This window comes from Meles meles, chromosome 16, assembly GCF_922984935.1.
Source record: "Meles meles chromosome 16, mMelMel3.1 paternal haplotype, whole genome shotgun sequence".
Lineage (NCBI taxonomy): Eukaryota > Metazoa > Chordata > Mammalia > Carnivora > Mustelidae > Meles > Meles meles.
The window spans coordinates 55,617,549-55,645,500 of NC_060081.1; the positions used below are offsets into that span (position 1 = coordinate 55,617,549).

General features: G+C 50.9%; 1 protein-coding gene across 1 annotated transcript; it reads left to right on the forward strand.

Moving 5' to 3' along the window:
* Positions 1 to 8,673: 8,673 nt before the first annotated feature.
* On the forward strand, positions 8,674 to 15,907 carry SRXN1 (sulfiredoxin 1). The gene is made up of 2 exons (XM_045981161.1): positions 8,674 to 9,006; positions 12,726 to 15,907. The coding sequence occupies exons 1-2, from the start codon at positions 8,791 to 8,793 to the stop codon at positions 12,927 to 12,929; spliced, it is 420 nt and encodes a 139-aa protein (XP_045837117.1). The 5' UTR covers positions 8,674 to 8,790; the 3' UTR covers positions 12,930 to 15,907.
* The last annotated feature ends 12,045 nt before the right edge of the window (positions 15,908 to 27,952 follow it).

The window sequence follows — 27,952 nt, forward strand, 5'->3', positions numbered from 1 at the left end:
GATGGCTGCTGGGTATCCACTATCTAGCTCCCATCCTTCCCTCCTTGACAGGCGGCCATGCAATTTGGGAACAGAACATCAGCTTAAGGGGTGGTCTGGATCGGTCGAAGAGTAATCCTGTCCCCCATGGGCTGATAACTGGGTAGGTCTCTGACTCAATTATGGCCAATGAAACTAGAGGAGAGGCTCAGTGGAATCTTTCAGGAAAGTTCAATTCTCCTTCTTCTTTAAAGAAAAGGAAGCCAAGTCTCTCTTCTCCCTGAACTTGAACAGGGAAGGATATCATCTTGTGACCAAGAAGGGAACCAGCTTTAGCCTGATGCCCACACCCTGGACAGCAAAGCAAAGGGACGGAAAAAGCCCACATCCCAGATGACATCCCAGAGTGCCGAAAAAACTGCCCTAAAGCCCACTCGGTATGCTGCCTCGAGACTTCATGGTGTGTGACCTGAGTGTCTTTATTGTTTAAGTCAGCTGGATCAGGCCTGCTACCCATGACCCTCAGCACCTCAACCGGCCACACATTCCAGGCTGCTTTTCAAGGTTCTCTCAGAGCCCTCCAAGGCTCAACTCTGGTTCTCCTCATACCTGTCTGGCTGCTCCACCTAGCGTCATGACGGACTCATGTTCCTACACCCAAGGAAGGAACCCCGTTCCTGTTCCTTCTTGTCTCCTTTGCATTCTGCAAGGTTCTCTCCTAGATTCTCCTCATCTCACTGTACTCTCGTGAAACCCATGGCTTCCATTTCCACCCACAGGCAGATTAGCAGATTTACATTTTCAGTTCTAACCTCCTCTCCAAGCCGCAAATTCATATCTGCCTGCAGGGCACCTCCTCTTCGATATCCCAAAGGCACAGACTAGCCAAGTCTGAGGCTGTGAAGTTCTTCCCCCACCTCCATGGATAGCACCAGCGCCCATCCAGTCTTGCAACCCAAAAACCCAGAAGTCATCTCTCCCACCTCTGTCTCCCCATCCTAGCATCCAGTCTGACACCATCTTCTGGTGGTGTTCCTCTCCATGTTCTCAGTCCCCATCCCAGTCCACAGCTCCCACCGTCTCTTCCCTGGACCAGCCTTCTCACGGGTCTCTCTGGATCCATTCCACCTCCCCCACCTCCTTCCTCTCTTCACAGCAGCAACAGGGTTCTTTTTAAAAATGCAGGATTTTTTTCTGATCATATCACTACCACCCACCACCCCCACTTCCCTGCTTAAAACACTTCCAACTCTTCCTCTGGAGGGAGAGAGGAAGTGGAACACACTTAGGGTGACTTTTAAAACCTTCTCTGGTGTGGCTCTTTCCATCATTCCAGCTGAATCTTCAACTATATGACCAGGTGCCTCTTTTCAGCAGTTTTACTCTCTCCTGCCACAGGGCCTTTGCATAAACTGTTCTCTCAACCAGTAATATATACTCCATCTGCATCACCGTCACTACCACCCTTACTAGTTAATGCCTTTTCCATCCTTCATCTCCCCTCAAGGGGTCACATGCTGTTTATCTGCAGCACTTACCATCAATGTACAATTTTCCATTAATCCATGTGATTATTTGGTCATTATCTGTCTCCTCCACTAGACTGTAAACTTCATGAGACTGAGAGTGAAGACTCTTTTTGCTCAACACTAAATCCCCTAGATCTAGCACAATGCCTAGCCAATAACAGATGAATGATAATTATTTTTTAATGAACTATACATATTTAAGTCATAATCAATAATGGTAGCTTATGCTTTTAAAAAAAAAAAATGTCTCTGTCCCTCATGGCCATAGCTGATTGGTTCAAATGTGGGCCTCTGGCTAGAATTTGGAAATTTCCTGTTTTCATCTCTCTGAGTCATAAGACCAGCTAGCTACTCATCATTATCCCTTCTCTCTTTCCTTGGTAAGAGCACTCCAATTTTAGCTGAGCACACTGCCACATGGAATGAAAACTACATATCCCAGCTGCCTTTGTGGCCAGGGGTGGCCATGGGACCAACTTCTGACCAAACACATGCCAGGAAAAGTGTTAAATGGGACTTCTGAGACAGCCCCCTAAAGGGGGGGGGGGGGTCATGTCCTCTTGCTTTTCCATGTTTCTACCTCCTTTCAGGCAGGCACTTCAGCCTCAATCTTTTCCAGAAGGTGACTTTGAGAGTAAAAGCCCGACTCTAAAAGGATGGAGTAGACAAATAGAAAGGGTCTGTGCCCCCAGCAACCATGAAGCCACAACCCCAACCCCAGATTTCCTGTTTCCAGACTCTTTTCCATGAAAGGTTACACTTTAGTGTGTTTTAAACCTCTCTTGTCAGGCTTCTCTTGCTAAAAGCCAAATATAATCCCCACTGACAGCCACGTTCCTGTCATGTGGAGGTAATCCCTCTGCCAAGTGAGGGACACAGTCTCTGAACCCACTTTTCCTGAGGCCCAGCTTCACCTTGCTATCAAGAGAGCCAAATGTCCCCATTTTCATTAAGCTAATTCACATTGGCTTTCCTCACTTGCAAACAAGAATCTTGGCTAATACATCGAGATGAGTCTAGAAATGCAAGCACGGAGAGACCTTCAAGATCTATTATTAATTCAAAATGTAATCAAATGGCTCATATTTATTGAGCCCTTACAGCATGTTGGGCACTGTTCTAAGGACTTTACCTACATCATCTGTTTTCATTCTTCCAACAACCCTATGAATTAGGTGCCCTTCTTTTGGCCATGTTGCAGGTTAGGAAACTGAGGCACAGACAGACAACTGGCCCCAGGTCATGCATCTAGCAAGAGATAGGTCATTTTAACCCAGGCAAGGGGCAGAACTCTTGGGGAATGACCTGTGAAACTGCCCCTTTGCCCTAGTTTTGCCCCCTTGCTTCCCTCCCAACCCCCCCCCCCCCCAGCCCTAGTAGCAGAGCTGGAGACTTGAGTGCAGGCCATTCCTCTGGGAGGTGATTCCAGGAACCAGGAGCAAGAAGAATAAGACAGAGCGGGTGTTAGTGAGCTTACCACTGCAACAACATGGCTGGGGACTGCTGGTCTTTAAAAAGGGTCTGGAAAGTTCCAAATGGTCTGGAACACCTCTCATGATTGTCTACCTGTGACAATGGAAAACTGGCTTTGCTTACCAGCTCTTGTCCCCATCAATGAACACCCTAACATCTCTGGAATGTGCTTGTGAAGGAGCAAAGCTCCCACAGGGAAGGAAAATGTGGATGATACAGGGAGCTGGAGCTGAGAAGCCAGCAGAGCTTGGACAGCACCTCCCACCACAACATCCGTGGATATCAAAGGTGGGCTGAGAGGACTGGACACTGACACCCAGGCTTTTACTCCCCACTTTCCTCATCAACAAACCTCACATCTGTCCAGACATCCACCCACCCCTGAGCGCCTCCAGGTGGCTCAAAGGAGGCTGACCTCAGGGGTGTGGCTGACTGATCCCCTCTGGGCCAACCCCCAGTCATCCCAGTGGGTGACAGGCTCCAGCACCCATGCTTAAACAGCTCAGACACGGCCTGTCCCTGAAGAACATAATTAACCCTGACTCAAGCGATCCCAATCCGACTGGAGAGAAAAGCTTTAATTCCATCATTGCTGGAAGGAAGTGGGGGGGGGGCGTCTCTCTTCTGGATGTGAACTGCTCTGGACTGAGTTTGTGTCCCCCTAAAATTCATATGTGGAAGCCTAATCCTCAGTGTGATGGCATGTGGAGGTGGGAGGCAGGCCCTCATGAATGTGATGATCGTCCCTACAGGCAGAGAGCCCAGAGAGTTCCTCGCCCTTCCCCCACAGGACAGCAGCAAGAAGACAGCAGTCTGTGAACCAGGAAGAGGTTCACCACTCCTTGATCTCGGACTTCCCGCCCCCAAGACTGTGGGAAATAAATGTTTATTGTGTAAGCAACCCCAGTCTATGGTATTTTGGTATAATGCCCAAGCTAAGACATAAGCAGTGAAGGAGGTTGCCGCGGTTGGCCCTGGCAGCCATCTTGTGACAAGGAGAAGCAGCTGAGGTGTGAAGCTTCCTCAAGACCCCACAGAGATGGGAGCTCTTCAGTAGGCACTAAAGCTACAGAAGACAGAGGCAAACTTTCTGCCTAAAATAAGAACAAGAAACTCAAGGGTTGGTAGAAGTGACAAAGAGAAGATGAAGAGGAAAACAGAGAGAACGGGACCAAGCAACATGGCAGGATCCTGGATGTAGAAATGGACAAGAGCATTTCAGGGGTGGGGGAATCTAAAATGTAATGTTCCTTTTTTAAAAAACAATATTTTATTTATTATTTATTCAACAGACAGAGATCACAAGTAGGCAGAGAGGCAGGCAGAGAAAGAGGAAGGGAAGCAGGCTCGCTGCAGAGCAGAGAGCCCGATGCAGGGCTCGATCCCAGGACCCCAGGATCATGACCTGAGCTGAAGGCAGAGGCTTTAACCCACTGAGCCACCCAGGCGCCCTGTAATATTCCTTTTATGGCACAGAAATCCTTTCCTCTCCCCAAACACTCAGAAAAGTCGTCCGTAGATCAAAATGCCTGCTGAATGAAATTCTTTGTCAAAAATGAAAGGGGAGGAGCAGAGAGCCCAGGGGCAGGATGGGGAGAGCAGGTAATCAGAGACTTTAGCTGCAGACAACAAACCTGGACTCTGGCCAGTGTGGATAGAAAAGGAATTTATTGATGTCCTGCCCCTAATTCCCTTGGACCACCTCTGAGGTCACACTGTAAGGAGGCAGCTTCATCTTCTGGGTCCTCAGATGATGCCTTAGTTTGAGCACAGAGCAGCCAGTCGAGGGGGAAGTGTAACAACATCAGGCCACCCTCCACCAATGAAGGACAGGACTCAGTGAATAAATACCCAGGCCCCTGTCCCTCGGGGGGACAATTCTGATGCACGATGCATAATGCTTCTTCAGAGAAGCCCTAGCAGGAGTGAGCCCCACTTGCCCACCAAGTTAACCTGCTCATCAGCGTACCCTTTATTGGCATTTCTCCCTTCCCCAGTACTTCCTGGCATCGCCTCCTACAGTGATGTGTGTTCCAAAGATGGCCACAACAACACCTCCCACCCACAAGCTCTTTTAGAACCTTGCTATTCCTTCCATCAAGAGACAGAGTCTCTGTCCCCTTCCCTTAAGCCGGGAAGGGGTGGGGGACACTTGTGACAGCTCCCTCAAATAGAACACTGCAGAAATGATGCTATATGACTTCTAAGACGAGACTGGAAAAGGCCATGAAGTTTTTGCCAGGTTCTCTTAGGACACTCACTCTTAGAAGCCAGCCACCTTGCTATGAGGAAGCCCCAGCCACATGGAGAGGCCACATGTGGGCGTCCCTACACCTACTGACCAGGCAGTACCATCCAACAGGTAACGGAAGTCACCTCCAGATGCTTCCAGCCCCGGCCATCAAGTCACTCCCCATTGTTGAGTCACCTGGATGGTGGCCCAGACATTGTGGAGAAGAGACAAGCCGTCCTCGCTGTGCCCTGTCTGAATTCTTGACCCACAGACTCTGGGGGGATAGTAAAGTGATTATTTTATGCTTCTACATTTTGGAGTGGTTGGTTCTGCAGCAGTAATAACTGGAACTTTCTCCAAATAAACTACCTGCACACAGTCCCTGTCTCTGCGTCTACTTTTGGGAGAATCCAAATGAAAACACAAGGATATTGCGTAGATGCCAGAACCTCTCCAACTTCCAGTTCCAGGCTTCCATTGGCCCCGGTGGAAGGTCCTTCACCTTACCTCTAAGGAGAGGCTTGTCTCCATCATTGGTGAAAGGACAGATGGGCCAGTGTAAAGGAACTGCTGATTAGGCAGGTCTGGCCAGATTCTCTCTCCTCCATCTACACCACCAGGGCATCTGCCCCCCAACACAGTTCTGAGAGTGGGGAAAGAAGGTTCCCCACAGGAAAACTAGGTTACAGTTAGCTTTGGGGGAGAGTTTTTTGTTTTGTTTTTGGTTTTGTTTTTTAAGATTTGTTTGAACGACAGCATGAATGTGCACAGGGGAGGGACAGAGGGAGAGAGAGAGAGAATCCCAAGCAGACTTCCCGCTGAGCGTGGAGAGCCTGCCTGCTCCCGGGGGCTGGATCTCATGATCCTGAGATCATGACCTGAGCCAAAATCAAGAGTCGGATGCTTAACTGACTGGGCCACCCAGGCACCCCCAGACCTTGCTAGTTCTGCTCAGCAATCAGGGGCCACGAACTTCAGGGGACAAAAAGTTAGTGCCAACTAACCTAAGTCAATTACGTTTATTCCACTCCCCTTGCCAAGGATCGTTTTGAGCATGGATAGGTGATATAATTCTTGCCAAAGAGATATGAGGAAAAGGCGCTTGGGCAGGGAGTGGAGGTGTAAGGAATTAATTGGTTAAGCTTTCTTCACTCTTAAAAAGAAGCACAAAGGGATGTCATAAGTTCTGCCTCTGAAAGCTGTTATACAGCAATGTGATGCTCCGTGCTACAGCAGCCATCTTGGGACTGCAAGAGGGCAAGCTCTAGGATTAAAAACCAGAACACAGGGGCGCCTGGGTGGCTCAGTGGGTTGAAGCCTCTGCCTTCAGCTCAGGTCATGGTCTCAGGGTCCTGGGATCGAGCCCCGCATCGGGCTCTCTGCTCTGCGGGGAGCCTGCTTCCTCCTCTCTCTCTGCCTGCCTCTCTGCCTAGTTGTGATTTCTGTCAAATAAATAAAATATTAAAAAAAAAAAAAAACAGAACACAGAGAATGAAAAACTAAGAACCTGTTGCCTACAATGGCAGATGGGACATTACACAAAGCACGGAGCACTTATACAAAACTTCACAATTCACACCCATACTGACTTTGGGTGACAGGCAGTATTGCTCATCAGAAAGGGTTATGAGTTCAGGTACAGAAAGTATCAGTAACTAGCCCATGTAGCAGCCTCCCCTCCCGACAGTGGGCACCATTTCTCCAGCTAAGAGGGGGACAGGCATTCCCATGCAGATGCCAACCAGGGTGAAGAGGAGGACGACCAAACCAAATAAACCTATATTTACCAGATATGCCTGTTTTCAACCAGGTGTGATGTTGTCCAACCTCCTTGCCTTTGTTCAAGCTGGGCTTGTGTCTGGAATGTCCTTCATGTCTACCTTCCATTCAACACTAACCAAGTGCCACGTACCTTTCTAAATCCTAACTGTGTTACTCTCATTTACTCCCCCTGGCAATCCAGAGAAGAAACTGAAGCAAGAGAAGGTGAGTTACCCCCCACCCCCACATGCACACACACAAACACACACACCCTCTCAAGTCACACGATTTAGTAGGTGGTGGAGTCAGGATTCAAATCCATGCCATTTAAGCGACTCCAAAGCCTACACCTGCTTCTTTCCTCTCCCTTTCCAGGACCAAGGCTCCAGGGAGCCTTTCCAGATGCTTTCAGTCAAATAAGGCCTCTCCTTCAGCACTCTGGGTGTTCATGGTAAAACCAGTCACTTGCCTTGGTTACTGCTCTTGGAAGCACGGATTTGTCCCCCACTCTGCCCTCCATCAGCCATTATCTCCAAATGTTCTACCATCTCCCCACACCTTCTTAACAGAAGAGAACACTGAGGCCCAGAGAGGTCAAGCAACTTGCCTGAGACCACACAGCTAGGAAGTGGCCAAATGGGATCCAAACCCTGGCAAATCTGTGCCAAAGTCCTAAAGTTGCCATCGATGCTGATAAACACCTGGAATTTAAACCAGGAGCTTCTGCCTACCTCCCCCTGGTCCCAGACGATGCTGGGTGCTGAACCTGAGCCTCAGAGGACTTTGAATGGGAGAGAGTGGCGCTGGCACTCAACATGTCTGGGCCCAAGGCACCACCACCCACCCCACCCCACCCACTCCGCAGCCTTAGTGTCCACATCTGTAAGCTGGGTTACAGGCTCAGATGGCTTTCATTTTTAGCTGCCCCGCCTTGGACAAGCAGTTCAGTAATTCTGTCCCTAACACCTACGTCTTAGTGGTGCCATGAGGATGCGATGTGTGCATGTTTAGGGCCGTGCCCACACATTGTCAGCAGCATTCCAGAAGGCTCCCTGTAACAGTTCCTTTGGGTGAAAAAAGGCAGCCAGCAGTGAGATACAGAATGTACTTTGAAGTGAGACACCCTGGATTTGAACCCTGCCTGGCTCAGCCACTTATTAGCTCCGTGACCTTGGGCGAATCACTTAAAGCTCACTGTGCCTCAGTCTTCCCATCTGTAAAAGGGGAATAATCACACTTATATTGCGGGGTTGTCTGAAGACTGAAATAAGTTAATATACATGCAAAGGCTTCCGAACAGCGCCTGACAACACCGAATCGTAGTTTTAAATCACCTCCTTGGCTCTTCCAGCTACTGCTCCGACGGACCGCCGGGGCAGCGGAGCGCGGCGGGTTTTGCCAACTCATCCTCTCTGGGCAGGTCCGGCCGCCCCTCCCCGCCCCCCCTCATCCCCGTCCCCGCCCCCGCCCCCGCTGGGGGCCTGAGTCACCAGGTCCTCCGCGTCAGCCGCGCCCCTTCCGTCCCACAACCTGCGGACTCACCCTGAGTCAGCCCGCCCGGGCGCTTCCACTGCGGGACGCTGCGCGGTGGAGGGGAGGCTGCGGGGCGCCCCCCGGCGGACAGCCCGAGTCCCGCGCGGGCCGCAGCGCGCAGGCCGCGGAGAGCGCGGGGTCGGACCACTCCCGGGTGGAGGAGACGCGCGCTCGCCCCGGCGGCCGCCCCCACCGCCTGCGCGGAGTGGTACGGCCCGGTCCGGGTTAAAGCTCGCGGGCGGCGCGGCGGCGGCGGCGGCGGCGGCCGGTGGCGGAGGAGCGATGGGGCTGCGCGCGGGAGGAGCACTGGGCAGGGCCGGGGCCGGGATCGGCCGGGGAGCGCCTGGGGGACCCGGGCCCAGCGGCGGCGCGCAGGGCGGCAGCATCCATTCGGGCTGCATCGCTGCGGTGCACAACGTGCCGCTGAGCGTGCTCATCCGGCCGCTGCCGTCCGTGCTGGACCCGGCCAAGGTGCAGAGCCTCGTGGACACGATCCGGGTGAGGCCCCGGGAGGCGGGCCGGAGGGAGGGCTTCGCAGGAGGGAGGTCACACTGGACGCGAGACCACACTGGTTCCAGGCGCTGCGCCGGAGTCCGGCGTTTGCTGTGTGACCTTGAGCAAGGGGCTGGGCCTCTCTGGACCTCTGTTTCCTCTCTTGGACTGGCAGGAGATTGGTGGAGATAATTTTAAAAACGATCGCTAACTCTGTTTATAAAGATAGCCCTTCCAGTGCCCAGGAGCTGTTTCAAGTGCCGAAGCTTCATGCCAGCCCTGTGAGGTAGATGCTACTACTGCCCCTCTTTCACAGACGAGGAAACTGAGGCACGGGAGGATTTTTTTTTTTTTTTTTTTCCCTTTAAGTAACTTGTCCAAGGTTAGGCAGCTTGAAAGTGGCACAGCGTGGCTCCAGCGCCCAGCTGCATGGCCACCACACTCTGGAGTTAAGCCCTGCTGTCATTTCTGGCAGTCACAGTCCGTGGCAGTGGGACTGGACATGTCATGCCTGCTGGGAGGCCCTTGCTGGAACTGGACCTGGGAGAGGACAGGGGTCAGCCTCATCATTGAGGGAGGGTGTTGAAGAATGAGGAAGTGATCCTGGCAGGAACTTTATGGGGGAAAAGAACGTGTGTCCGCTTAGGCCTGCGTGGGATCACGTCACCTTTCCCCATCAGACCCTTGGTGGCTCTGTGACACTCCCAAGTCCCCTCCGGACCCCTCTGCAACTCCCTAGAATGGTGTTCAGCCCTAGGATTTGTACCACTGTACCTTTTGCCAAGAACTGCTGCCCCAGAAAGCCATAGGGCCTGCTCGCTCTCTTGGTTCAGGCCTCTGCCCCCTCTCTGCCCTTGGTAACACTGTCCTGGCCTCTCAAGATTTCCCCTTGAACCCGAGCTGTTTCTCTGTAAAGCACTTCTGTCCACCTGACTTACATAATTGTGTTTTATTGCCTGTCTTCCCCACCTCGGGTCAACTGCACAAGAGCAGGGACTTTGGTCATATCCTGGCTGTTTCCTCAGCACTGACTAGTGTGATGTCTGGCTTTTCCTAGAGGATCCACCCTTGAGCCTTTGCACAGGCTTCCCCCTACCCACCCTGCCAGGAACTCTTCCTTCTCTTCTTTACCGTTTCTCACTCCTTCTAGGTCTTTCTGTCCCAGTGTCAGTGTCTTCCCTGACGCCCCCTACCGGATTAGTGGCCTGGGGTGGGGGTGGCGGGGTAGACACCTGCATGCTCACCAGCACAGCTCTGATCCCACTGGGTTTGAATGGCCTGTTTAGACACCTGTCTTCCATGCTTGAACCATATGCCGGGTGAGGGCAAGAACCAAGCCTGTCTTTGCTTAACGATATGTATTCATTTTCTATGGCAACTGTAACAAATTACCAGGAACCAGTGGCTTAAAACAATACAAGTGTATTAGTTCATAATTCTATAATTCAGAAGTCCAAAATGCATCTCATGGGGCTAAAATCAAGGTGTCAGCACGGCCGCATTCCTTCTGGAGGCTTTTGGGGAGAATCCCTTTCCTTGCCTTTCCCAGCTTCTAGTTCTTGGGCTCATGGCTTCTTTCCCCCGGTCTTCAAAGGCAGCGACATCAGACCTCCTCTTTTGCCTTTTCCACGCTCAGGGATGCCAGTGATTACATTCAGCCCATCTGGATAACCCAGAATAATCTCTCCGTCTCAGAACCTTAACTTCATTCCATCTGCAAAGTCCCCTTTACCTTCCCAGGCTCCAGGGATTAGGATGTGGACGTTTTGGGGGGCCATGACTCCACCCACCCACCACTGTCTCCCCGGTGCCCAACACAAGGCCTGTCCAGCACCGGCCTCTCGTTCATACCCTGTTGCCGGACAGGCTGTGCTCGGCGCCTCACAGGCATCAGCTCCGTGACTCTTCACCTGCAGCCCCATCAAGCATCCACACCTATATTATAGATGAGGAGTGGTGCTCAGAGAGCTGAGCCCATTTGCTCCAGGTGTCCGGCAGCTCAGCGGAGGAGCTGCATTTAGATGCAGGTGTTTTGGGGTCCAGAGTCCCCTCCTGTCCCTACTGGGTCTTACTGTTTACTCATCACTTTTGGAATAAATGGATAAATGAATCCATCAGATAAGCATAATAAAAGAGAACCCATGGGCGGAGGGGGCTCTTGGTGGCTCAGTGGGTTAAGCCTTTGCCTTCGGCTCAAGTCATGATCTCAGGGTCCTGGGATCCAGCCCTGCATCGGGCTCTTTGCTCAGCGGGGAGCCTGCTTCCCCCTCTCTGTCTTTGCCTGCCTCTCTGCCTATTCGTGATCTCTGTCTCTGTCAAATAAATACATAAAATCTTCAAAAAAAAAAAAAAAAAGCAAACCCATGGGCCAGTGGCGGAAGCCTTCTAGGCAGCTCTCGCTTAATGTGGTCTCCCCACTGTGCTCCATCCCCTACCCCGCCCTACCTCAGGCTTTACCCACCCTGCACCTGGCTGCTTAGGCCCCTAACGGGAAGTCAACCTAGATTCTCTTTCTCTTCTCACATTCAGCGCTTCTGCCAGTCTCCTCAGAGTTGCCACCATGTTCCGAACCTGTCTGCCTCTCCCCGTCCTGTCCACATCCTCATCCAGGACCAGCATCTTCTGCCGGATACCTGCGAAGGCCTCACCTTGGTTTCCCCTTTGTCTATCCCACCAAACTACTCTCTCATGACACCTTTCTAGAATGGTCATCAAATCATGTAAACTTTTCACTGTTTAAAAGACTCCAGGGCCAACCCACTGCTCTTAGAAACCAACCTGCACAACCTGGCTCCTGCTGATGCTTCTGACCTCTTATACTCCTCAACCTTGAGTTCAGTACGATCACACTGGCCGCCTTGCCCTGCCTCCAGCATGGTGAACTTGTTCTGGCCTCAGGTCTTTCGCATTTGCTGTTCCCTCTGCCTGGAATGTTGTTCCCTCCGGTAGTGCAGATCATACATTATTGAGCACTTTCCATGGCCAAGCGTTGTTCAGAGTGCTTTACATATGTTAGCTCACGTAACTCAACAGCTCTATGAGGTGGGTCTCTTGTCTTCATCCCTATTTGATAGACGGGGCAGCCGAGGCACAGAGATTCATTGTCAAAGATCACATACCGGTTAAGTAGCAGAGCTGAGATTTGAACCTGGGCAGTCAGGGTCTGACTGTAAACATTCCACCTGTCTCTCTTCCCAAGCCGACTCCTCTGTGTTCAGTCTCTGCTTCCTTGTCACCTCAGAGAGGCCTCACGGATGCCCGTCCCTGGCCCGTCAGCCTGTGTCACTGTCCTCATAGCATAGATCACTCCAACTCTCACTCTTTTTGTTCCATCTGCCCCACTGGACCGGAGTCCCGTGAAGGGCTGTGTCTGTCCCATTCTGCCTCTGCTTTATTCCCAGAGTCTAGAACAAGGCCAAACAAATAGTGTGTATATGGTATAATAATAAACTGATAAATGTTTAACAACCTGGTCTCTAGGGGGAAAAAAGCCCTGATTGGTAGCATCTGCTCATTTCCCTGATGTAAATCACCATGGCTGATTTTCAAGCTACCGAGTTGATGAAAACCAGCGCACAAAATTCCTGAATATTTAACAGTTGCCTCTCACAAGCCAGCGGGAGCCAGCAAATACCCTGTAGGAGCTCAGCGCAGGTTAACGGAGTCTGCGTCGCAAACTGCCAGGCCTTGTGCTGTGCTCACTGACACTGTGCCCTCTTCTCCAGGAGGATCCAGACAGCGTCCCCCCTATTGACGTCCTCTGGATCAAAGGGGCCCAGGGCGGTGACTACTTCTACTCCTTTGGGGGCTGCCACCGCTATGCAGCCTACCAGCAGCTGCAGCGAGAGACCATCCCTGCCAAGCTTGTCCAGTCCACCCTCTCGGACCTCAGGGTGTACCTGGGCGCATCCACCCCAGACTTACAATAGTGGCCTCCTAGGCACCTTCCAACACTCCCAAGAGCCCAGAAGACACACCCAGCCTCTGGGGGCACTGGACCATGCAGGAAGCGGTCAGGGGCGCCTTCTCTGTGCCTAGGGGGAGGTCTGACTCTGAGCACCTGTTCCACAAGCTGCAAGACCTTGGACTCGTCCTGAACCATGTGGGAGCCCCAGATCCCACTGCTGCGGAAACGGGGTCTTGTCTTTGCTCTTGAGGTATTCTTGAGAGAATGAAATGGGAAAGGAGATGGGTTTGGAGAGCCACCTGTTCCTGGCTCCAGATTCCCAAGGACAAGGCTCCTTCTGCATTTTCATCCATGTATTTCCCATTATGTGGAACATGTTCAGCTGCAAGTAAGGGAAAGCCTAGGTTACAGTGGCTTAAACAAAGAGAATTCTGGAGACAGGTGGTATTGGTTCAGCACCCCAGCGAAGGCAGGGCTTTTATCTCTGATTCCTTTTGGCCTTCCCCTCATTGCTTGTTACTTCATGGTCAGAGATGGATGCTGTGCCTCCAGGAATCGTGGCTGTGTTCAAGGAAGAAAGGTGTGGAGGTTGGGGGGAAGACGGGCCAAGCCAGCTGACGACTTCTATCATGAAGTCAGTCCTTTCTCAAAGAGCTGTTTCCTGTTCTGTCCCCCTGCGTATTTCTACTTAGGAGACCTTGGCCCAAACCAGTTATTGCCACCCCTGGCTGCAAAGAAAGCTAAGATGGTAGGGAACAGAATTGTTATAATTAGTAGACCATTCATAGCCCATCTCCGGGACTGGCACACCACTTCCTAAAATAATTGGAATCCCACTACCAAGAGAGAAATAAGGAATTGTGTACTGGTTAGTCTTTGCTGTGTAACAGACCATCTCAAGTCAACCAGACTTGACCGCTAAAAGCCGTCATTCATTTGCCTACAGTTCTGTGGGTTTGCAATTTGGGCTGGGCGCACTGGGACAGTTGTACTGGTCGCACCCAGTATCACTCTCAAGGCTGCGCGCACTCAGCTGTTACCTCAGTAGGGCTGGATGGTCTACGATGGCCCCACTCACTTGTCTGGCATTTGGCAGGCCAAAGGCTGAGTGACTTCGTCCTTGTCCGTGCCGTCTCTCCAGCAGGTTCGCTCAGGCTTATTGACATGGCTTTGGAGTATCACGAGAGCAAAAGTAGAAGCTTCAAGGTTTCTTGAGTCCTAGGCCCAGAATCGGTACAACATCCCTTGCAAAGTTCTTTTGAGCAGAGCAAATCATACAGCTGGCCTGGATTCAAGGGGTGGCAAAATCACCTCTTACTGGGAGAAACCACAAAGAATTGGTGGCATTTTTTCATCAATCACAAATGGTTGCATAGAGGCAAAATACCATTTCTCTCTTTTTGCTCCGGACCTTGATCTGACTGAGCTGAAGTCACTAAGACATTGTCCTGGCCCTTAAATCTAGGGGAGGAGGTGATGGGGCAGGTGGATCTCTCCCAGAGCTGGGCCTGCTCTACCAGGGGCATCTGTCATGGTCTGCGTGGTGGGATGGCGGTAGGCCAGATGAGACATTCCAAAGGGGTTTCTGGAAACGAGTCCTGGGTGAAAGGAAGAGTGACAGGGAGGGTGCAAAGTGAGGCAGGCCTTGCTCTCACTGTGCTGCTAAGGGAGCTCGGTCCCTGGATGTTTTCAAGCCTCAGTTTCCCCAGCTTAGTAACCAAGACAACAGTTTTCCCACCCGTTCTCTGTCCCAGGGAAAGATGACTGAGGTGACCAATTTAATGTAAATGAATGTAGTCCTAGTTATATCCAGGACATTGTTGGGAAAACTGGAGATCTGAATAAGGTCTGGATTTTACTTAGTAATAACATACAAATGTCAGTCTCTTCATTTTGACAAATGTACGTGTGGAAGGTAAAGTGATGGTGGAGTAGACTGCAGAATTTGCACTCTTTACTCTCTTCGCAACTTTTCTGTAGATCAAAAATCACTCCCAAATAAAAGATTATTTAATAAAAATGAGGGAGTGTAATTGCTTCAGACTGCCGGTTTAGGTTCTCAAACAGGTTTGCTAAAACACGGATGGCTGGGCTCTACCCCCAGAGTCTCTGATTTAGCAGGTCTGGAGTGGGGCTTGTGGATTTGCTCTTCTAAGGAGTTCCCGGAGCTGCTCCTGCTGCTGCAGTCCAGGGACCACAATGCAGACTGAGGCCATGATTTTCAAATATGGTGACACCCTTTCCACCCATATGGGGCTGAGTTACGGGATTAGCCCATGTTACAGGTTTAGCTTGTGCACCCACCGGTTAGTCATACGACATTGAACAAGCCCGTCCCTGGAGGTTTTTTCCAAGCTGTCAAATGGACTGTCCGTCCCTGAGATTTGTACCAAGGGTCAGGAAGCTGAGGGCAGGTTTTGTAAACTGCCGTCATGAGATGCCACTGGTTCATGTGAGTGATTACCTCCTCCTGACCCACGGGTCTAGGGTACCAGAATGGTCGCGCCTTCCTGAGAAAGCTTTTCCTTCTTACAGAGAAGACCCAAGCCGGCAGCACCAGGGACCTGCATCTAGATAGGGAGAGGGCGGTGCGAAACAGACTTGAAGTGGGAGGGATTGGTCATTCTTTTATTATATGTTTTTTAAAATTTAAATTAAATTCGCCAACAGAGAATACATCGTTAGTGTCTGTTGCAGATTTCGATGATTTCATCAGTTACACACACCACCGGGAGCTCATGTCATTGCCCTCGTTAATGCCCATCACCCAGTTACCCTATCCTCCCACCCACCTCCCTTCTAGCAACCCTGTTTGTTTCTTAGAGTTCAGAGTCTCTCATGGTTTGTCTCCTTCTCTGATTTCTTCCCGTCGAAGAGGAGCAGTGTTCTGAAACCTGCTGATGGCTCTCAGTGGAGGCTGGGAGCTGCATTTTTCTCTTGCGCCAGGAGGTGGCGCTGCTTTCTGGCCAGCCGGAGCGGGGCGGGGCCTCCGGCCGGCCTAGCAAGTCTTGGGGGAAGGGGGTGGAGGGAAGGGCCTGGCTGCGAGGGAGGTGCATCAGGTGCCCAGAGAAGCCAAAGGCTTGAGGAGACCTGGCTAGGAGTTTTTGGCTCTATTTACCCTGTCCCCTACTGCTCTGTGATCTTACATCATGGCCTCTCCTCTAGTCTACACCGTAGCGGGGAGGGGCGGGAGGGTGCTGCTAAGCCAGATGGTCTCAAGTTCAGCAAAGCTGGTACCTCTTGCAAGAAGCTTCTGGATACTTCAGGCTAAGCCACATGCCTCTTGTGGGCTTCCCAGTCTGTGTGTCCCCTACCCAGACAAACCACTACCCGCCCTCCCGTGCCCCAGGAACTCAGGTCCAGTGAAAGTGTGTAGGGACCCCTTAGGTCCCTTGCTGCCCTGGAACCCACCCCCAGTCACCACAGAAGACTTAAAATGGTTTTTAATTTCACAAGTTAGATGTGTGTGATTCACCTTTTAAACACTGAGATATTAAAATGCTAAATAATTAAAAATTAAAATAAGAGAGGCAAGCTGAAACACACTGAGTCCTAGTCCTGGTGGTCCCTTTGCCCTCCCCACACTTGGTTTGGGATAGTTGCCTTCATGACTTTGGCATATACCCTTTTGGCATATACCTTTGGCATATACATTTTTCTAACTTTGTAGTAGTGTAGTGTGTAAAGTACAATAAAGCATGCTTTTCTTTCTTTACATTATTTTGCTGATTGCCTTTCTCCCCCCAGCACTACGCCATTCACTCCATTATTTGCCACTGTTTGCCGTCCACCCCATTAACTGTCTTTGCTCTTCTCCCAGAGTCTCCCTCATTCTGGTCACTTCCTCAGAGGGGCCTCCCCTGACCATTCTGTCTAAACAGTCTCCTTCCCCCATCATTCTGTCACCTTCCTTGGCTTTATTTTCTTTGTGGAATTTATCACACTCTCTGAAATTATCTTGTGTCTGTTTCTGTCGGTCTCAACCAGCTAGAAAATATTCTCCAGGCAAACTTGAGCTGTCTTATCACTGTAGGCCCACCGCCCAAAACATAGTAAGTGTTCAATAAATATTGGTTGGATGACTAAATTCCATGGAGGTGGAACTTTTTAAGATTTTTTTTTTTTTTTTTTTTTTTATTTAACAGAGGGAGAGAGAGAGATCACAAGTAGGCAGAGAGGCAGGCAGAGAGAGAGGGTGAAGCAGGCTCCCTGCTGAGCAGAGAGCCTGATGCGGGGCTCAATCCCAGAACCCTGAGATCGTGATCTGAGCCGAAGGCAGAGGCTTAACCTGCTGAGCCACCCAGGCACCCCTCATTCTTTTAATTGATATGTGGCATCCCAGGGTCTGAATATCAACTTTTCCTACTCATTCTCCTATTAATGGAAGTTTGAGCTTTCCAGTTTTGCTGCTACAAACAACCTCCGATGTCACTCTCAAGTTCTTTCTCAGCTGTATCGCTGGGAAAGGGACTGCCTGCTGACCCATAGCTCAGATTCTGACTTCTAAGGTATAAGCAGATTGCTCTGCAGGGTGGCTGTTGCAGGGGTGTTTTCCTCCAGCGGAGCTTGGAGGAGCTGCTTTCCTTCCCTGCACTCCAGCCAGCGCTTCTTAACCTTTTTTGGGTCACAAACATGGTTGAGAATAAAAAAAAAAAAGCCACAAGCCCTTTCTCCAGGACACACATTTCTGGGGCTCCTTGGACTTGATGGTCTCATCCTGCAGCAGACCCTGTATGGAATGTTCGAAGCCTGATTATCTGATGGTAAGGACAGGAGCCCTGAAGCACACACAGATGGGGGTGTGAATGAATGAATAAGTGGGATGTAGCTTTGTGGGGTTAGAGAAAAGTGTTCAGATCTAATCTGCCTGCAGTCAGAAAAAACACTGGGGGGAGACAGGGAAGGATTCTAAGGGGCTAGGCAGCTCCACCTGTCAGCCCTGAGAAGCCAGGGAGCCTCAGTCTGGCATCCAAGGGTCAAAGTAGGGAAAAAGGCAGAGGCCCTGACTCCCCTGGGCCAGAAGAGGCTGCAAGGCCTTCATCCCTGCCTCCCGCACGCATGCGTGTTTACAGCCATAGTTGCTTGCTTGCCTGCTTGCCTGCTCTGCCCAAGCGGTCCCATCCCGACTCCAGCATTCCCATCGAGCAGGAAGGTAGGGAGAGCTCATCTCAGAAAGGCCATCATCAGAATCGTAACTTCCACGCTTGACAAGTTGGTCCCGACAGGTGGACGGGGGCAGACATTATCTTCCGTCTGGGAAAGATGGGTAAACTGAGGCCGAAGCGGCGCGGCGACCGCCCCCAGAGCGGTTAACCGCCGGCCCGCACACGCGGACCCCCGCCGGCCATCCGCCCGGCCCTCCCTCGCGGCCCCTTCCCCGGGCCTGACCCCCGGCGCTGCCTGACGGATGACCTCAGCTGCCGCCAATCCATTGGTTCCAGCTCCCGGGGGGGCGCGCAGAACAAAGCGCGCTTTGTGGCGGGGCCGTCCCCTCGCCCGGCGCGTCCGCCGCCGGGACCCCCTCCGGAACTCCGAGCGACGCCCCCCGGCCGACAGCCGTGTAATGTCTTCCAGGCCGCGCGGCTCCTGCTAGAGCCTGAGGGCCGCGCTCGCCTCCCCCACCCCCGGGGGGGCTCCCTGGGGCAGCCCAGGGGCCCCGCTTGGCCCCCCAGGCTGCGGGATTGCGGGGCGCCCCCAGGGGGAGGTCCTGCTGGCCGCCAACCTGTCCTTGCGGAGGGAGCCAGGGGGACAGGAAGACTCGGCGCCGGTGGCCCTGGCTGTGGCTGCGGGGCAGGTGCTGTTCCCTGATAGCTTTCTGCTCTAACCCCCGGAGCGACCCTATGGGGTGGAAAAGGCTTTTAATGGCGGTGGTGGTGTCCTTGTTGCAATTACTATTATTGTCATTGTTTCAGGGTTGTGAGCCGGGGAGTCGCTTTAGATTCCTACAGACCTGGGTTTGAACCTTGACTTCGCCATCTCCTGGCTGTGGGCGGATTCACCTCGCAGGACAACTGCTGTAGCAGCCAGCATTTCTTGAGCACTACTGTGTGCCAGACACCACGGAGAGCCTACAGGCTTTATTTAATTCATTTAATCCTCCAACGACCTTAGGAGGGAGGAGGTATTATCCTCCCCTTACAGAGGAGGGAACCATGCACCCCACCCCCCCCCCACCCCTACCTGCTCTCCTGGAGACAGATTCATTGCCCTGAGCCTCAGTCTTCTTGTCTGTACAATAGAACTTCAAGGGTGGTCTACTCTCATCACTTACCTCCTTTCAGGTGAGGACACAGGGGCTGGGAGCAGGGTGGCCCAGGACATCCAGCATGTTCTGCCTCTAAGGCCCTCTGTCTTTTGAGGATTTTCCATGGAAGGCACATCTGCTGTGACTGTGCCTCCCCACGGGCTTGGAGGGGAGGGAGAAGTAGGAGGAGGGTCTGCCTGTAGCAGGAAACCCTTCCCAAGGGCAAGTTTCACTGTCCAGTCCCGCGCTTAAGGGGTGATGGGTGATGGCAGAAAGAGAAGGAAACCATGCTCAGGGAAGAGACCAACAAGTCACACACAGAGCTAGGCAAGGGTGGGGCTCACTGCCCCTCCAACCTTCACACACCTCCCTGGACTTGCACCCTCAAACTGGTGTCAGAAACACACACCAGCCACTGGTCCAGGCGCTGGTCATCAGAGAATTAAAAAGATGGAAATGCCTGTTGTCTTGAGGTCCATCCAGGGGAGATGGGCAAGAAACACACATGAAACATGTAAAAAGTGTAAAATGCAGTATCTGGTAGTGATACATGCTATGAGAAAAGAGCAGGGGAAGAAGAAAGAATGAGATTGAAAATATTGACTTTGTTAAAGTGGTTGGCTTCTCTGAGTTCTCACCGGAACAGAGAGGAAAGAAGCCCTGCAGACATCAGAGGGAAGTGTGTTCTAAGCAGAAGGAACAACGTGTACAAGGGTCCTGAGGTAGGAACCTGCTTAGAGTGCGGTAGGGGGCAGCCTGGGTGGGACAAACAGAAGCTGGGGTTGGACAGGGGAAGAGGTGGGAGAAATGGGCACCATCAGCTTGGGAAGGGCGTCACAGGTGGTGAAGACTTTGATTTTTTCCCACTCAGTGATCTGGGAGCCATTTGAGACTTTGAGCAGAGGGGAGACCTGGGCTGACTCTGGCTGCTGAGTGAAGCAGAAATGGGAAGGGGATGGAGGGGGAGTCTACTGCTGTCACCAGGGCCAGATGGTGGCTGGTGAACTGGACCAGAGTGCAGAGAAGGGATCAGAATCCAGATGTAATGGGGAGATGGAGTCCCAGAATTTTCCAGTGGATGGAACTGGATCTGAGGGATGAGACAGAAAGAACCTGAATTTGAGAATTTGAGAGTCCACCAGCCCTTTCCAGAACCTTCCCTGCAGACCAGAATGTAGACAGAGTCTCCGAAGTGAATCCCATTCCCTCTGGTGCCCTGGTGGACTTGGCCAAGCACAGAACACACACTAGGTCCTCTGGTTCCCCAAGAGCACAGTGAGGAGCCGAGGTTAGAAAAACATCTGTCAAAACCCATCAAGAACCTCCTTCACAATATGGGCCACTTGGGAGAGGCGGGCTTCATCCCATCTTCAGGGACCATTGTTTTTGAATCATTAAATCTATTTGCTTTTGTTTTACGTTAAAAAAAATTATTTTAAGGAAACTTGAGACAGCCAGACTAAATGGAAAATCAGTAGCACGTGACATAAAGAGATGTGCCTATCAATACAAACAGTGTAAACACAAGAGCCTAACCGACTTCTCCAGATCCGGTTGAGGCTGCTTTCTCTTTGTAGCCAGTGTCTGAAAGACCCACGTCCACCGACCCAGGGCTCTCTTCTTGCAGGAGTCAGATGTGAAAGAGAATGAGAAAGGATTCATCCTCTTGCTTTCTGTATCCTCACCTTTTTGTTTGTTTGTTTAATTTAACAACCAGAAAGCCCTTATGATATTATTTTAATGCTTCCCAAACCTGACGCCAGTTAACACAAGATGTAATTATACTTATTACCCCACTTTGCAAATAAAGTGAAGCTCAGAGATACGAGGTCCCTTGCCCACAGTCACACAGCACAGAAGAGGCAGAGCCAAGATTCAAACCCTCCTCTCATTATGGAAGCCATTCACTGGACCACCCCGTGGTGCGTCTCTTGAAGGCATTTCTTTATTACTTGGGAATCACTGAACTACTGGAACTAGAAAACCCCTCAGTTAATTTTAATTCAGTAAAAATGTCTACAAAAATATAAGTATATCATACCATCCCTTGCTTAAAAGGGCTTGAGAACTGAATTTAAAAACAATCCCAGACTCCTCACTGTCAATGCCCTGACAACTGGCAGGTTGTCCTGTCCAAAGCCTGACTGCCTTTGTTCCCAGTTTCTCTTGCTGCAGCCTGGAATGACTTTCCACTGGTTTTTCTGGCTCCTTCACATCCTTCAGGACTGAGCTCAAATGTCAGCTCCTTAGAGAGTCTTTCCCTGTTTCCTCATCCTCTGATCATCTCCCAATATTCTCACCCTGTTCTTTTTTTCCTTTGCAGCTTGTAATTATTTTGGTTATTCGTCTGTGTACTTGTTCTTTTTCCTGCTGCCCCACCATGGTACAAGCTCTGTGCAAGCAGAATCTGGTGGTCTCAGCAGCTGGGCATCTGAAACAAAAAACTCAGAGTAGAGCAGACGGGTAGCATTTGCGCTGTCCCCAGATAGGGGAGTAGATGTGTCTGTGGAGTGCAAAGGGAGGGGACCACAGGAAAATGAACTTAATACGAGAAAAGGTCTTTCTCACAGTCCTAGTGTTCAGGCGATGGAAAGGACAATGTCAAAAGGCAGTGAGCGTCCCATCACAGGAGCTATGCGAGTTGAGATAGGCCAATATCTAATCATGACCACCTGAGATATGGGGATTATGTAGAATGGACTCATTACCATACATGGGGGTAGATTCATTCATTCATTCGTTCGTTCTGTCTCCTACCTATTTATTCATTGACTCCATGTTTCCCCAGCTTTACTGTGTGTTAAACAATCATCATGGTTTTGGGCACAGCCACAGAGGATCTGCACTCAATATCTTAAGTACATATATATTATGTACATAATATCTCCCGTCAGCCTTGGGAGGCTGTGTGTGTTCTTAAATCAACTTTATTGAGGCATAATGTACATACAGCAGAATGCGTTCATTTAAAACATACGGTGCAGTACATCTTGACGAATATACACACACCCGCGTAGCCACCACCTCTATCCAGACCCCACCCCCCCAACAATTTCCCTCGTGCCCCTTTGCCGTCAGGCCCCCTATTGCCACCCTGGTCCCAGACTGTCATTCTATCAGAAGGTGTCAAACATTTCAGAGTTTCTCGAAGACCAGTTAAGCACCACCGCTCCCCCCAGCAATACCCAAACAAAAATGAAAAATCAGAATTCCTTCCCACAAATAAAAAGGAACCGACCTAAATGAATAAAACAGAAATGAAATAATATTCTCAAATGCTAGCTGGTACCATTGCCTGCAGACTAGCTTCCTCCAAAGACACAGTGAGACAGAGAGATCCACAGGTGTTAGAAAGGTGCACTTAGCATCCCTGGAGATGCTCCTTGGCCTGTGGGAAGGCCTGGCAGATAGTGAAGAAAGAATGATTTTCTCAGCATGGAAGCATGTTTAAGACCATGCTGGGGTTCTCTCCTATCCCTTCTGTCCACTCCCACCCTCACCACAGTGATGCAGCTTCCACGTTTGGGACACATTGCAGCTCCTCATCTCCTCTTTTATCCCCGCACTCATTCATGTGTTTCGCCTAACAAGGGCTGAGTAGCGACTGTGGGCCAGCTGCTGCAGCTACAGAGAAAAAGCTATGTTCTGGTAACCATGTTAGCCTTGAAGGTGGCATAGTGCCCAGTGCATAGGAGATGCTGAGCAAATCTATTGAATGGGTTGCTGTGAGAGGAAAGACACAAATACCGTATTCTTTCTGCTACTCTAGGCTGTTGCTCTGACAAAATCTGCATGGAGCAATCAAGGAGGTCTTCCTTGGGGAGGTGGCCTTTGAACCCACACTTGACCACCTCCTTCCACTCATTCTGCTTCCACTCACTTGACAGGTGCAGAAATGGGGACATAGAGGTAAAATGACTTGCTCAAGGCCACACAGGAAAAGAGAAGGAAGTGATAGATGGGCAGAATCTAGGACTCGGGATCTCAGCCTACAATTTCCCCCAAGGGCTGTGCCAGGTCTCAGGCCAGCAGACAGGAGAGCAGGCCTGGGGAGGGGGCTTCTAGGCCCTGAGTCTGGAATCCATTTGCTCTGGCCCAGTAATGTTTTCCCAGGGAGAAGTGGGAGGCCCTGGCCCTGCCCCTCTCTGTACCCCCCCTCCCCACCATCTGCTCCCTGTTTATTTATTTATACTTAAGTCTCACCTCCCAACCCTGCCGGGGGCACCAAACATACCCGGCATCCCTGCAGAGAGGGGAATGAGGGAGAGAAAGGCACTGTCAGCCCCCATGGCCAGGGGAAACCCAGGTCTGAGCTCTTCCCAGCCCTACTGCCCCTACGGGGATCAGTCGGGGATGACGGGGTTCAAATCCCAGCTAGCGTGTGACTGCTCTGCACTTCCATCTCCTCATCTGTAAAATTGGGTTAATAAGAGTAATCACCTTGTGGGGTTGGTAGTGAGGATTCAGTAACGTGCGTGGACAGGGTCTGGCACAGACATACGCAACGAGTGTCTGTGTTGTATGTGTGACCTTGAGTAACAAACTATCCCTCCGGCCTATCCCTTGTCTCTGCAACGTGCAGCTAGTCATTCCCTCCGAGGAGCTCCAATGGCATGTCCCAGGACTTGTGAGGGCTAAAAACCCTGTCCCCTCCCCAGAACTCACACCCCTGGTGTTGGAATCATTGACGCCAGCCCCCTGCCTCCAGTCCATACTGCCCTCCAATAATCTCATTTGCAGGGAAGGCAAACCGACACCTTCTCTGGCCCAGCACACGGCCAGGGCAGCACTTCCAGCAATCTACCTTGGCTCCCTGAATGGCACCCTCCAGAAGGCTTAGCACCCTGCAGGGTGCTGACACATGGGCCATGGGCCATGGCTGTGAATTCCAGCAAACTGTCCCCAGCTGCTCCTTAAGGACCATCAGCTCAGGGTCTGTCTGCTGGGAAGTAGCTGCTGCCCCGGGCTGCTCCCCGGGCTCTGTTCCGGACCACCTCCCGCGTAACAGCCTCCTCCTCCACCCCGAGCTACCGTGGACCGTGTGCAGTCCTCCTTCTCTCTGCGCCCCATTCTGCTATCGGAGCCTTTAGACCCCAGCCTAGTCCCCATTCCCCTCGCTGAGTGTGCAGCCCTCGATCTGAGCCCCACCCTCCCTCTGCTCTGCTAGTTCCGTTCCGGGCCCCCAGCCTCCCTCTGAGACCCTGTCACCCTCACCAAGTCCCTGTCTGTTTCCCTGAACCTCGTTTCTCTCTCTGTCACATCTCCTCTGAAGGTCCTCTTCCCTCACTGAGCCCTACACCTCTACCCTCCCTCCCCTCTCTCCGAACCCCCGTGTGTCCACAGCCCCCGACCCCTTGCACACCACACAATCCTTGGGAACACCCACTTGAGATGCAAATGCCATCTAAAGGCTCTTCAGGGGTCCTGGGGCATCGAAGCCAACTCCCCATTCTGGGGACCACACTGCCCCAAAGAGGCCATGGTAGTGGTGCGGGGGAGATTCCTGCAAAAGAGAAAGGAGAACAAGCAGGCAGAGCTTAGGGGGCCACCCGGCTAGGGAGGGAGCCCCCATCATCCCAGGACCAGGGGCAGAGACCAGCCCATGGCTGTGACAGGGCTCTCCCAGAGTGGAACCCAGAAGCTCCAGGTACCCCATTCCAGAAACCCTATTGGGTCAAGAAGCCTGATCCCAAGTGCTGGGTTCCTTCTGGGGTGGGGAGAGTCAGGGAAGAAGGATAGGGCTTCATAGCTAAAGAGGGACTGAGCAATGCGAGGGTTAAGAGGCCACTGAAGGACCATGGGGAGATATACTGGCCCTGTCCCTCTGCCTGCTAGACCTCTGGGAAGCCTGTTTCCTCCTCATCGCCCCAGGGGAACTGCGGCTCAAGAAGAAATACCATTGGGGCGCCTGGGTGGCTCAGTGGTTAAGCCGCTGCCTTCGGCTCAGGTCATGATCTCAGGGTCCTGGGATCCAGCCCTGCATCAGGCTCTCTGCTCAGCAGGGAGCCTGCTTCCTTCCCCTCTCTCTGCCTGTCTCTCTGCCTACTTGTGATCTCTCTCTGTCAAATAAATAAAAAATCTTTAAAAAAAAAAAGAAGAAGAAGAAGAAGAAATACCATCTGCCTGACTCTCACAGGAGGGCCTGGGCTGCCATCGGACCAAGCAGGGTACATTTTATATCTTAACTTCTCTCTGCTACATCCCAGACCTCCTAGGCCAAGGGAAAGGAGAGGGCATGGGGGAGCCCCACCCCACATGAGGAGCGTGGGTGGCAGGGTGGGGGGAGCCGAAGTTCCAAGGAGGGTGGGAATGGTGGGGGAGGCAAAGAGGAGGCAGGTGTCTCTGGTATCCTCTATCCTCCCCTTCCTCAGTCCTCTATCCCCCACCCAAGTGGGCCCCTGACCCCCCCAACTCTGTTCTCATCTGGCCTCCATGTGCTCGGCCTGCACCTGAATACACACTCCCCAACGATCCGTCTTGGGCTGTCAGAGGATCAATGGGGCTCCCAAGGCCTGGCCCAGCAGGGAGCTGGAGGGAAGTCCCTGACAAGAGCTAAGAAGGGGACCCCGGAGGTTGGGGATGCAGTGGGGAGAAGCCCAGCTGGGAACAGAGATGTGAGCTTGGGTCTGGCATCTTGTTGGGGCAAGCCCCTGGAAGGCCTGATTCCCCAGTGGGGAGACTTGTCAACTCCCTTATCCAGGGGTCCTGGACCAGCTTCCAAGTCTGTTTTGCCTTCTAACTTTGGGGACCTGGCCCTTCACCACTCTGGGCTTCAGTTTCCTTATTTGTGAACATGAAGGGATCGCATCTCAGGTGGACATAAGGTTCTCAAATCACCAAGAGATCTCTCTTTATGAGCAAAAGAAAATGGCCTCCAAAATGTTATGTAAAATAAAGCAAGAGACAGAGAAATGTGTATATTCACCCACCTTCCATGTGCACAGAACTCTAAAAGAGGATACAGGATACATGTGTGTATCAGCCTCCCTGTGCATGGAACAATCTGGAAGAACACAAGAAATAGCAAGAATAGGGATGGCACAGGGAAAGGACTTGGGCGGCTAGGGAGAAAGTAGGAGGGAGACTTGCCTTACATTTCTTTATATTGTTGAATTATTGGCCCATATTCATGGATTCCTGGCAAAATAATAATTACATTTAATGCAAAATATATCATCCTGCTAGGAAGTATGTGGGTAGGAAGTATGAAGAGAAGCAGAATATTTTCAGAGTCTTATTGTATCTCCACCACAGATATTTATTAATTAGAAAGGGAGAACTAGAGGGGCGCCTGGGTGGCTCAGTCGGTTAAGCCTCTGCCTTCAGCTCAGGTCATGGTCTCAGGGTCCTGGGATCGAGCCCCACATCAGGCTCTCTGCTCAGCAGGGAGCCTGCTTCCCCCAACACCCTGCCTGCCTCTCTGCCTACTTGTGGTCTCTGTTGGTCAAATAAATAAATAATCTTCAAAAAGAGAGAGAGAACTAGAGCCTCTACAGTGGAGAAAACTGGCAGAGAGCACCTTACTAGGTGAACGGTGAACACCACTAGCAAGGTGAACACCACTAGCAAGGGGGTAAATTGACATCTTGTCCCCCACAACAGGACACACTGCAAAGTCCACAGCATCACTGCTGTGACATTATATCCCAAAGTGCCTGATCTGAATCTAATCATAAGGAAATAACAGAAAAACCCAACTAGGGGAACCAATTACAAAACAACTTGTCTGGGGCGCCTGGGTGGCTCAGTGGGTTAAAGCCTCTGCCTTCGGCTCAGGTCATGATCTCAGGGTCCTGCGATCCAGCCTTGCATCGGGCTCTCTGCTCAGCGGGGAGCCTGCTTCCTCCTCTCTCTCTGCCTGCCTCTTTGCCTACTTGTGATGTCTGTCTGTCAAATAAATAAATAAAATCTTAAAAAAAAAAAAAAAGACAACTGGTCTGTGCATATGAAAAAATGTCAAATTCATAAAAGTAAAACACACACACGCACACAAACAAAAACAAACTAAAAAAAAAAACAAAACAAACAAACAAACCTGAGGAACTACTTCAGATAAAAGGAAACTAAAACAAAACAAAACAAAACCTAAATGCAACATGTATCCTGGATTGGATACTGGATCAGAAAAAAAAGAAAAATGTTTTCTGTTTGTTTGCTATGAAGGATATTAGTAGAACAATTGGCAACATTTCACTAAGTCTATAATGTAGACAATAGTATTGCAACTTCGTATGTGTACTGTGGTTTTATTAAAGAGTGTTCTTGTGTTTAGAAAATATACATGGAATAATTTAGAAGAGGCATCCTGTCTGCAATTTACTCCTAGCCAGACAGAAATGTAAGCAGAATATAAATGTAGCAAGGGTAGTAAAATGTGAACATTTGAGGAATCTGGCTGAAGGTATACAGGAATTCTTTGGACGATGCTTGCAACCTTTCTGTAAGTCCAAAATTGTTTCAAAAGAAAAAGTTCAAGTATAGATAGAGGTCACTGGCCTAGCTAACATCTAGTAGGTATACGTGGTGTCCAGATGCTATCACAGATGTGAGGATGAAATTTGACTATGTGTGCCAAGCACTTACACACCACATCTGCCTACTAAATGGTAGTATTTTATATTAATATAATGGAATATTATATTATAATATTATAAGATATAATGTTAGTAATATAATGGAATATAATATTATAAGATATAATATGTTATTAATATAATGGAATATTATATTAGCGAAAAAGAACTACAGCTGCCCGCCTCAACAGACAGATCTTCAAAGCATATTGTGGAAGAAAAAGAAAG

Excerpts from the sequence above, each read along its gene's own strand:
- SRXN1 (XM_045981161.1), top strand. The coding sequence starts at position 8,791 with ATGGGGCTGCGCGCGGGAGGAGCACTGGGCAGGGCCGGGGCCGGGATC. Across the intron at positions 9,007-12,725 it reads GCCTCGTGGACACGATCCGG|GAGGATCCAGACAGCGTCCC; the intron begins GTGAGGCCCCGG and ends CCTCTTCTCCAG.